The 12,073-nt window shown below is 42.7% G+C and overlaps 1 protein-coding gene across 1 annotated transcript in view; it reads right to left on the bottom strand.

Annotated features, from left to right (window-relative positions):
- ITPK1 (inositol-tetrakisphosphate 1-kinase) overlaps positions 1–12,073 on the bottom strand; it is a 225,391-nt gene that overhangs the window by 163,730 nt on the left and 49,588 nt on the right. The window contains exon 2 of the mRNA XM_006032798.3: positions 4,948–4,972. Coding sequence (XP_006032860.1) covers positions 4,948–4,972 — 25 coding nt within the window. The remainder of the gene's footprint in view (positions 1–4,947; positions 4,973–12,073) is intronic.

The following is a 12,073-nucleotide window of genomic DNA, read 5'->3' as shown; positions in this document are numbered from 1 at the left end:
TCCACAGTCAGGGTGTCCAGACTGTGGAATAAACTTCCCCCAGAGGTGGTGCAAACATCTACCCTGGAAAATCTTCATGAGAAGACTGGACAGTCACCTGACCCCAGTTGTCTTTCCTGACTAGTGCAAATATCTTGTAAGGTCCCTTCCAGCCCATTACAATCTATGAAGCGTTTACTCTTGAACCAATGAAAGCAAACCCAAAGAACACATTCCACCTAACAACATCTTCAAAACCACTGACTCAAGGGCTTGAAGCATGCAACATCTTTACAGCACCTGAAACGTGCAGGTAACAACTATATTGGGCGTTTTACAAGCATATAAATGAGGTCCGAATCTCAAGTCCAGCTGAACCAGCATAGTCTCCCACATTGGGGAGGAAAAACAATGGCTCTGGAGTGGCACCAGATCTACTGTTCTCTTTACTGGAGTTCACAGACCATGCAAAAGCCCTGGTTTCAAGAAACAGTGCAAGCCCTATGGGATAGGTACTTGAAGAGCACCTACTACAGCTATTACATGCTGTGTTTAGATGTGTCATAAAAGTTCTCTCAAGGTAATGTTGGGCAAGTGACTCTCAAGGATTACCTGTATAACCTTGGACAAGTCACTTGTTCTGTGCCTAAGCTCACCATCAGGAAAATGAGCTTGATAGCACTTAAATACCTTATATAACAAGGCCCTCCAATGCTGTGGTGATGAGGGACATGCAAGTGCCTAAAACAGACAAGATTAAACATCTGCAAAGGCAGAGATGTAGTGAGCCATTCTGTGCAATTAGAATTTCTTCAAACCCACTGTCTACCGATTCCCCTCCCTACCCCATGCACTGTAACCTGGAATCAATTTATTGCTACCTTATGGAGTTGAGTTCAAGCTACAGAGTTCAGATCCAAATCTAAAACGTTGCCAGATTCAAGAGACTCGTACCCAACACTTTGCTTCTGTCCAAGAGAAAGACAGGAACCAGCTGCAGACCTCAGATCCAGACTTACTGAGCTCCCAGATATTTGGCTTTAGACCACTGATTCTGAACCAGGGTGTGGTGGCACCTTGGGGTGCCTTTAGATCTTTTCAAGGGTACCATGACATGCCATACAATAATAGTAGTTACATTTGCAAACATGATTCACAAAAAATCCAGAGATTTCAAATAGGAATTCACAGCATTAAAACCATTCTGACTGTTGTGGTCTTCGCAAATTCTTTGTGACAGAAAATTGTTCTATTATTTTTCTGTAATCAAAATGTGAGAGAAAGCTAAGAGCTGGCATTTTCTGAGAAGTGCCCTGAGTCTAACAAGGGGTCTCTTGGGTCTAAAAAGACTGAGAAGCACTGGTTAAGATTCAGGCTGCTTTAGAGAATTACTCAGTGTTTGATGAGTGTTTCCCCCCCCCATCTCCCACTCCAGATTCAGCCATCTCATTTGACAGGTTTCATTTAAAGCACTAAGTAATAACATTACCTAATTCCACTCCCACATGTTAAGCTTGCAACTCAACTCTCACCGTGTGAATTTTCATTAAACAATATTTCACATACGCCTGTTAGGAGGCTTGGCTTTCGGCAAATTCTTTTAGATTATTAGATGGCTAGTGAAAAAGCAATGCCTTATTGAGGGGTGGGAGAGGATACTCACTTTGCAAGGCAAGGAAAGTAATGCTTTGCATAGTTCCTTCTCTAGAGCAGTGGTTCTCAACCTTTGGTACCTTATGTACCCCCTGCTGATTGAAAAGGAAAAAGTGAAACCAGAAGACCCACTGTGACACTTCTAATTTCGCTGCCACGAGCCAAGTCCCACTTTTTCCACTGCAGCCTGGGGCAAAGCAGCCTGCGCGGGGCCTCCCTCTCTATCCCCCGGCGCACTGACGCTGGGGAGTGAAAGCCCCAGCGTAGCAGACATGCCAGGAAGGGTGGCAGCTGGAACTTCCAGCCCAAGCAGGCAAAGACCAAAATGCAGCACCCATGTACCCCCTGCCCGTGTCTTGCGTACCCCCCAGGGGTACACGTACCACAGGTTGAGAAACACTGCTCTAGAGTCTGGATTTTGAGATGAGAAGTTTAAGGCCTCGAATCTCAAATCCAGCAGCAAAGTTTAAAACTAGGCTTGGATGGCAGTTGCATTGCTAATTCAGTTATCAACAAACTGTAAGGAAATGAAGTTAAGGACTTTCATTAGTAACCAGGAAAAAGGGAAGATCACCTTAACTTGTCACTGGTAAAAGAAACAGCAAACTCATTGGGTCTGGCTTTAAAAAAAAAAAAAAAAAAAAAAAAAAAAAAAAGTTTTCTTGTAAGCAGAAGGTGCATATGTTCTTCCCAGGTAGGGGAAAATCGTAAGAAAGAAGAAAGAGTTGGTATCTTTCAGCAGAAACCTGAAAATATTCATTCAGTCCTGCACTGCAGCACCAGCCAACTTTGTGCCCTCCAGGTTCACACCATATCCCTATTTTCCACCCTCATGTTTCACTAGTATGAGTATATTCTCATACAAACCCCCCCCCCCCCCCAAAAAAAAAAAAAACAAACAACTCAATGCATCTCAGTAGGAGGTACGATTTCAAACCTCGTGTAAACAGGAACACACATACAAGGCTCTGTGTATTGTTGTTTCAAGGTGCTTGTTTATTGTCAAGTGTATGAACTAGCTTCTGCTAAAGGCAGCTCCCATCAGAGTCTGAACCTAGAAATCAAAGCAGCCCTGCTGTTTAAGACACAGAAACAATATTTCTTCTACCAGATAAAACTTTGTGCAGCACATGGAATACCCAAACCATCAGTCCTCAGCTAGAGGCAGAGTTCATCATTTGTGGCTATGGAAGCTGGGTAGGAAAAAAGACTGCTCCAATTTCTGCTTGCATACCTCTGCATGGAAATTTTGCTAGTTCAGTGCCATAGGCAGAATGGTTTGGCAGCAGGGAAGGGATGCCTCAAGAGCCATGAGCAGTAAGATCTATCAAGATTCCTGTGCTATGAAAGAGATTCTTTCCCAAGAGGTATTGGCTAATATTCCATACTACACAAGCATGTAAACCCAAGATCACATGAGAAACTTTGACTCTGCCACAGTAGAAGAATATTTGCCCTGTGTTGTTAGATTACAATTAGCTGGTGTAGCAGCTGCCAAGTAAAGGTCACTGGTTGCCCATTCATTTTCCAGTGTAACCTTTTAGGACAACTCAAAAAATCAAGATGTTAGGGCAGCCTGTGCAAAGCTGTGGGTCTGGACAGTAACATATCCTTTCACATCTGAGTCTTCACCAAGTTCTCAAACAATTCTAAAACCTCCCTCTATAAAACAAACAAAAAAAGGTTTAAGTGGTAACCTGACCTTTAGCCATGCAAACTACTAACAAGGCCTTCTACCTACCAAGACTGCTACAGCCTGTTGCAAGATGCATTCACACAAACAGACCTAAGGACATCAACTTGATTAACTGAAGAAAGAAGAAAACTTCCTCTCTGCCCAGTCAGTGAGAGCTGCACTGAATACATTGGACAAAGGTTGCCTCATCACTTTAATATGTAGTATGGTACTGGGAAGCCAATATAATACATTCACATCCTCTGGAAGCACTTCTGCGATTAAAGCTCTTATAAATGCAAATGTTATATATAATAATAATAATAATGCTGATAAAACCATTTTTCCCCTTTCCAAGCACGTGAAACCAATAAAATGTTACCAGCATCCAAAGGCATGGTCTCAAGATTCCAAACTAATAGCGAAGACTGAAAGATGCTGCTGTTTAGCACTATCCAGTGTCCTGGTAAAAGAAAGAACAATCTTGTGGCACACACAGTACTAGTAGTTAGGCTAAATATAGCTGGCCATTAAGGCAGATTCTCTTTTCTTACATTACGTGCCCAAATGCAGATATTCTTTCATTTTCACACCCCTTAAAGGGACATTTCCATTCTTTTGATGAAGGATTTATTTTATTTTATTTATTTTTTTAATGTTTAGAATACTTCTCTGCTTCTTCGCTGAGGCTTAAAAGAAGTCTTTCATGCAGATCCAGAGCAACACCCAAACACATCAGCCCACGTCCCTTTTGTTCCTCCTTGCTGTGGACACAGTTAAGTTTTGCTACTGAGTTACAAGCAATCAATCTCTTTGCAGGCACGAGGAGCTTCTAAGTAACGTCATCACTTCAGCACATGAAAGGAGCACAACAGACCAGCCACAAGAAAAAAAATCTGATGCTACAAACGGTTGTAAAAATGCATAAAATGAACTCGGAAAACCCAAGAAAGTTACATTTCCCTGCTGAGTGTACAGTAGCAGGGAACTGAGTTAATCCAACAATAAAAGTGTCACAAAATAGCAGTATTTTCTAGCTGACAGCATCCCTTTACACTAGAGCACAGAGGAAATGCAACCATTTAGAACTGCCAAACAGAAAGAACCAACCACTGCTTGATCCCCCCAGGAAGTGGGCCAATAGCAAACAGCAGCGACTTCATGTTGTTTAGTACAGAAGAAAAGTCTTTTCGCATGGATCCTTCCAGAAGTTTCACATGCAGGAAACAGTTCTGCTTTCTTCTTTTAAGCCATGCTATATTTAAATGCAATGAGCACAGATTAAACACAGGCTAATCATAAACAGTGTCATCAACTTGGAGACAAGAAAAGCTTAACCAGGGCATTAGCTTTATAATTGCACCTGATAATTATAAGACTCTACAAGTTAAGGTGATATGTGCTTAACAGCAGCAAACATAATTCCTTTCCAGAGCCAAATGTTTGAATCATCCACTGTTCAGGCAAGAAAAAAAATTGTGGGACTGGGGGGGGGGGGGGCAGGGAGCAGGAAATTGAGGCCGTATGCCACTGAAAACCACCAGAGATTTTGCAAGTTTTATTTAAAGAATGGGGTAGGTTTCTGCCTTCACTTTATTATAATTTTAAAAATTAAAATATTAAAAAAAAATTTTACTCACCTGTATTACTTCTATCCCTCTTTTCCTAGGGGGGTGGGAAAAGAAAAGAAAAAAAGGTTACTTTTGTGAACGGCATCGTAAGTCAAATGCTTACAAAAATGCTCTATTTGATGCTAGTATACAAGAGAAAAACTGTACATTTCAGTGAGTGCTTGTGCTGTCCTAAACAGGGAAAAATTTCAGCATGTAATTAACATTTTCCTAAACTGGGATCTAGGGAACAGCAAGCACATGTAAACAATGCTGCACTGGTATAATCTGCGTGACTACCAACCAAAAAGAAGCATATAAGACTGCAAGCTAAAGGAGTGTTGCACTTTGAATTGTTCTTTCCCTGATATCCCTCCCCTAAGTGAATCTAGTGAGGGAATTTCACCAGAGTAAGTTCCCACAGAATGAGTGAAATTCAGAAGTCACCTGTAAGGGGATGCAAGTTGAGTCAAACAGTCTTTCTGGACTTTAGGAAGGCCTTCGACACTATCTCTCACCCCATTCTCATTAAAACACTAGGGGACTGTGGCATCGATACCTACACAGTCAGATGGGTCACTAACTGGCTGGAGGGCTGCACCCAGAGAGTGGTGGTGGACGGGTCATTTTTGACCTGGAGAGATGTGGGCAGTGGGGTCCCCCAGGGCTCGGTCCTCAGGCCCGTACTGTTCAACATCCTCATCAGCGACTTGGACGAGGAGGTAAAAAGCACCCTGTTCAAATTCACAGATGATACCAAGATGTGGGGGGAAATGGGCAGGTGAGAAGGGAGGAATATGCTGCAATCAGACCTGGACAGGTTACAGGGGTGGGCAGATGAGAACAGGATGGGATTCAATACCGACAAGCACAAGGTACTGCACCTAGGGAGGAAGAACCAGCAGCAGACCTATAGGCTGGGGAACTCCCTTCTCGTCAGTGCAGAGGCAGAAAAGGATCTTGGAATCATTATTGATGCCAAAATGAACATGGCCCGACAGTGTGGGGACGTGGTCAGAAAGACCAACCGTACCTTGTCATGCATCCACATATGTAGCTCAAGCAAGTCCAAGGAGGTGATCCTCCCCCTCTATGTGACACTGGTCAGGCTGCAGTTGGAGTACTGTGTCCAGTTCTGGGCGCCGCACTTCAGGAGGGATGTGGACAGCATTGAGAGGGTCCAGAGGAAGGCCACCCACATGATCAGGGATCAGCAGGGCAGGCCCTACGAGGAGAGGCTAAGGGACATGAACCTGTTCAGCCTCCACAAGAGAAGGCTGAGGGGGGATCTAGTAACCATTTACAAACTAGTTGGAGGGGGTGAGGGGGGTGGGGGGGGAGAAAATCAGCAGGCATTGAGAGTGTCCCTGTTCCCCTGAGCACTACCAGGAGTCACAAGAAATAACAGCCACAAGCTGGCAGAGGGTAGATTCAGACTAGATATCAGGAGGCGCTACTTCACAGTCAGGGCGGCTAGGATCTGGAACCAACTTCAGAGAGAAGAAGTGGTGCTGGCTCCTACCCTGGGGGTCTTTAAGAGGCTAGATGAACACCTTGCCGGGGTCATTTGACCCCAGTACTCTTTCCTGTCACAGCAGGGGGTCGGACTTGATGATCTGCTTGGGGCCCTTCCGACCCTACCTACTATGAAACAAGTATGTGATTAAGTTACTGCGCTTACCCATGTCCCTGTATTATGATCATCAACTCCCATATACACACACACAGACAGAATGATTTATAACAATAAAACCTACTCCATTTTCAACCCTTGCAGGGAAGTCTTTTAACATGTTTCAAAAAAGTTAACAAGTTACACGAGTCAAACAAGGTCAGAATAGAAACTACTTAACACATGGATCCAAAGATGGGGAGATCTCTGGTCACTCCTGCTGGAGCAAACCAAAAAAGTTTTGGACCTCACAGGAACCTTTGTCCACCCTGCACAAAGTTCCAGCTGTAAGGGAGGCAGTTCCACAATGCCTGGAAAGCAGGACTGGCAAGAGCAGCCAGGAGGCAAGACCTTGGGAGATCTGTTCAATCTGGCAAGAAGCTGGTGCTGAAACCAATTAGGCTCATCTCTAAACTCAGCCCTTCAGCCTAACTGGTGAAGCAGCTCATACCTATCTAGGCAGAAAGATTCGTTTATTCATTCTTTATATCTAACAAGTTATCAGCACACCAGACCTCCCCCACCCCCTAACCCCACTTCCCTCCCCAAAACACAGTCACAGCTATCCCATGCCACTTTTGTAGTGTGGGCAGAGGCTACTGAAACGCAGTAAGCTTTCCGTTTACAAACAAGAAAAAGAACATTTTGGTTATTGAGGAAAAGCTTCAAAAGTGATGTGAAGTCAGGATCCCTTTTCCTGATCTCCACTATTTCCTCATGTGAAAAAGACCCTTCAAGCAGTCCTCAAAGAGGAGTGAATATACCTGCATACGATTTCCCTCCTCTCTTAAAAAAAAAAAAAAAAAAAAAAGTCTACATCAGTTGCTGTTGCTCTGAGCAAGTATGGGGTGTACTTGTTGAATTCATTATGATTACTCCAGTAGTCTGGAGCCCAGTGCAGCCTCTCATTCTTCTGGAAGACTATTACAAAACTGTCCAAGGAAAAGAGGCTACCTCAAGCTCTGGGGTTACTGGGGGCTAGGAGAAGCATTCCCTGTTGGTACATACAAATAATCATTAGCTTGCTGCTCAGCAAGAAAACAAAAATTAAAAGTAGGAGTAAATGAAATCAAGGCACCTAAGAAAGAGGAGCATTTCCAGTGTCACTTACAGATAAAGCCCTTCAGTAACTGATGAACAACTTACAAATTGCTCACAACCTGTCCACACTGCTACAGACTAACATGCAGCAAATTAGGTTACTCAGATCCCTACTGCTAGCCCTGTTTACAGGAGAGATTTTCATTTGGCAAAGAAAACATTAATGATAATACTAACATAACCAGTATCAGGGAGAGAAAGAATTTAAGTGGGCAGGGAGAGCTTAGTAAACAACTGGAGCAGCTCAGGTCAGGAGCATTCTGAGCATCTCAAAATATCCAAGCGCTTGAGCTTACAATGAGCAAACGGGTTACATATTGCTGCCTTGTAATAAGCAAGACGACTGAGGCTGCCATTGAAATATGCCTCTTTTGCCTCCCAAGATAGAGGCACGGAAAGAGGCAAATTTAGGTGGTGGGAAAAGTAGTACATGAGTGTGTACACAGACCAAAGTTTGTTCTGCTTTCAAGGAAGAAAAAGCTGGTTGCCAAAGCCACTTGAGTATCATTCAGTCTGAAAGCTTTTAAAATCCTAATAAAAATGGACTTTACACATTTATTAGGATTTGCTGTAAACAGACTGTACTACAAAAGCAAGAGCAAGTCTAAGAACAAAATTAGACTAGCTCCTTACTTTTCAATTCAGCTGAGTGCAGGAGAACATGACCATGTTGGATACAAAGTCAGTGGAAGTTTAAAGAACTGAGGGAAAGAAGGAAAAGGTGCTAGTTTACCTTGCTGGGCTTGTCTACATTTTTTCTAGGAGGTGATTTCCTCTGTAGTTATTTGAAATGCTGCAACATTTCACCCTCAAAACCAAGGGACAAAGAAACCACGGAAGTTACGTATTTTGAACAGTAACTCACTGGGCTGGAGCCTTTACTGAAATAGCATTGTTCAAAGTTCTCTGAATCAGCAAGAGATGCTCAAACAAGACTAATAACTGCATTGCTCATTTCAGGGTTAAGATACTCTCACCACAGATGTTTTAAACCTCATCTGGACAGATGCAGGCATCATACCTTTGCATGGTTTCTGTTGGGTAAATTCCTCGGATAAGAAGCCTCCGTATTAGCCAAGAGACTAAACCCTACCCAAACTAAACTGAAAACATCCTCCAAATACAATCTATGTGCATTATATATTCCCAAAATATAAAACGGCAGCAACTTGTACCAGAAGTTACTCCCAACTCAGACATTTGCACTGAGGACAGAGAATGATTAAAAGCACTATTATAAATGTGATCAAAAAAATTCTCTCTCCAAGGGCCACATCAAGTGTAGGGCACAGATGCAAACAGCTAGATAAGATAATGTCACCAGAGATGAGTGCCTACAAAAGGCAACAGCTATACCAAAGATGCTCTGTTCCAGCCTGGCTCTTCTGAGTGTTACCATGCTCCTTCTTGTGGGCAAAGGAGCAAACTCCTTTGGAGGCTGCAATGATTTCAGAACCATCAGTTCAGCCCCCTCGTCTCCCAAACAGTACAGAAGCAACAAGCCCCTGTATTCTGACTACTACCTACATGGCTCCAGCAAAGGCCTGGGCAGCTACAAATTAAAACCTACATTGGCTGTACAAAAGACAGCATGGGACAAGAGCCCTGCAAGGGTGTTAAAGCTTTTCCCTCTTCCCTTGGAATAGGCAATGCAACAGGCCACAGGGTGACTGTAGGTTTTCCGTTAATACAGGTCATGCACATGCTAAAAGGTCAGTGCTAAACTACACCCTAGTAGCCATTATTTCTGAAGCACTTGGTTCTAAATAACAAAAGCTCCCACCTAGTTCTACATTCCAATCATCAGCCTAGAAAAAAAAAAAAGAAAAAAAAAAGATTATCCACAGTTATAAACCTGTGAAAAAGGTGGCTTATGCTAGGGGTGAAAAAAATTCCCAGACAGATCATTTGTAGCAAATCTCTAATGCCACAAGCTGTTTTTCTATGCCTGGAGCTACAGAAACCCATTCAGATGTGGCACCAAGGACTGACTCTAGCTTCTGGTTTATTTCCCTTTCAGCACAGGGCTCAGCATCAAATTCGCTGCTCAACAGGAAGCGGTTGTTGCTACATGTGAAGATCTAAAAGGAATATTAACTAGTCATACTTTAGTAGCACAGCATTAGCTTTCAATGCAAAAAAGAAACAAAACAAAATTGGAAGCTTGTTATAGCTTGTCGTTTCCATGCTTGAAATTGCTGAAAAGTTATTTGATGAAGCAAACTCTACAACATGGAAAAGCAATTAAAGTGTTTAAGGTGTGAGCTTTTTGGATTAATTTACCCCACAGATTTAAACTAACTAGATCTACTTATTTAAAAAGGATATGCTATCAAGTTAATAAAGGCTCAGCATTGATGTCCTGGAAGATTTTTAAAAACTGCCAAACTCCAAGTTACTGTATCTTTATGTTTTCACTAGTAAAGAGTTTAGATTTAAACATTCCCCAGCAGTATGTTAGCTGAACATTAAGGTTAGGGTCAGACATTACACATAAGCCGGTTTAAGTGATCAGAAACTGGTTTAAACCTGTAACAGAACAGACGTTCAGTGCACAAACCAGTTTGAGAATAGCTGAAACCAGTTTGAGATAAGCCTGGTTGAATGTAGTATCAGATTTAACTGATTTGGGTCAAACCACTTTATGCAATGTCTGTCCCAGACCCTTTCCTGGTTTGAGTTACATCACAGTCCCCCAGCATCCTGGCATGCTCTCTGGGCTGGGCAGGGCCATCTGGTCCAGAGAGCTGGGCTGGTCCCTCCCCTCTGCTCCCTGGTTGCAGCTCTGGCAGAGACTGCAAGTATAGGGCGTCTGACTGGCTTCTTCCTGCTCCCTCCTCCCCACCCCCCACGCCCTGCTTAAGGAGGGATTCCTCCCTCCCCTCTGCCTTACACAGACACCTCTCAGCATTAGCTAACACAACTCATGCTGGCTATGGTCCATGCTAGGCAGACAGCACAGTGTCAATTTAGGGCTTTTTGAAGCTAAATCAACAGGTAGTGGGTAAAATCCCTCCATTCCTTCCTTGGAAAAAGTTGTTTAAGAAGAGCTTTAACTAATGATAAATCCTTTTGTTTTCTTAATGGGGTGATAAATACTGTGTTATTAACTCCCTGCTGGCCTGCTGGGGAGGGGGGGGGAACCCCTCCCTAATCAGAGCCTCCTGTCAGGGCTTGACTACACCCCCCTCAGCTCAGCACAATAGAAGGGAAGGGAGGGCTGCTCTAGCACCCCCTAACTTCTAGCCTGAGCCACTACAGGCATGTGCCTACATTTCTGGAATGAAAAGGGGATGTCTATCCACCTCCAAATCAGGTCAAGCTTTGCAGGTTAGACTAACCTGCAAAGATTGAATCAATTCAAGCTCAGGCTTTCTGGAAGTCTGTCCCTAGACTATAACATTGTGCTGGCAAGTGACACCTAAAGAGAAAATGACAAAAAACAAAAAGGTGAAACCAACTAACGTTATTACTGTCTGATCTGAGGTGACAAGCAAGAAAACTCAAATAGCACTTTTAACTTTTCGTTTAAATGCTATTTTTTCAGTTTCCGTAATCTGAGAAGTTATCAATACAAAGAATAAAGGAACAAAGTTTGTTTCTTTTATTATAAACAGGATTTTTAGCCAACAATTTCCATTTACATGTGGCAAATAAAACAATATTTAGCCTCTATAAGGATATCTGTATTAGGATCAGAGAATGCTTTCTAAATATTAATAAAAATAGCCTCTAACAATACTGCAATTCTTTCCTTCTTGAAAGAACCTTTTGAGCATGATTGGAATTATCAGAGACTTATGAAGATGAGAAGTCTCAGATGACAACCAAGTTAAGTGTGGAAGACAGCAGATGATCTTCATCAACATCCTGACAATGTTCTGTTCATCCTCCTGTCTTCCTGGCAAAGAGGCTTCCTTGCTCAGCTCATTTGCCTTAGCATTTTGGTAGCAAAGGATGCTGCATTTTTGTTATTTAATTTTTGGGTGGTCTCTGCTTTTTGTATTTTTTTTCTCCTCTTGTTGCCCCTTCTTGTAGTCACTGGTGAAACAGCAACTGCTGATTCCCCCATCTGGGCAACAAAAAAGCTCACGAAGACAGACTACTTTGCCCAAAAATATTTAGGAGACTGCTCTAACACAATCTCTTTTAAAGGTCAATCATACTCCCACTGAAGATAACCAAAGTACAGAATCACAGAAAAATAGAGCTGGAAGATACCTCAGGAGATCACTTAATCCAACCCCTTGTAGGCTTATATTTGTCTAAACCATGTCAGAAATGTGCCTGCTTAACCTGCTCTTAAAAATGTCCAAAGATAGAGACTCCACAGCTTCTCTGGGTAGCTTGGTCTAATACTTAACCATCCCCATAGTTAGAAAG

This window comes from Alligator sinensis, unplaced genomic scaffold (genome assembly GCF_000455745.1).
Source record: "Alligator sinensis unplaced genomic scaffold, ASM45574v1 scaffold645_1, whole genome shotgun sequence".
In the NCBI taxonomy this organism is placed as follows: Eukaryota; Metazoa; Chordata; order Crocodylia; family Alligatoridae; genus Alligator; species Alligator sinensis.
The sequence above is the reverse complement of the archived record's forward strand: the minus strand, read 5'-3'. Positions and strand labels throughout refer to the sequence as shown.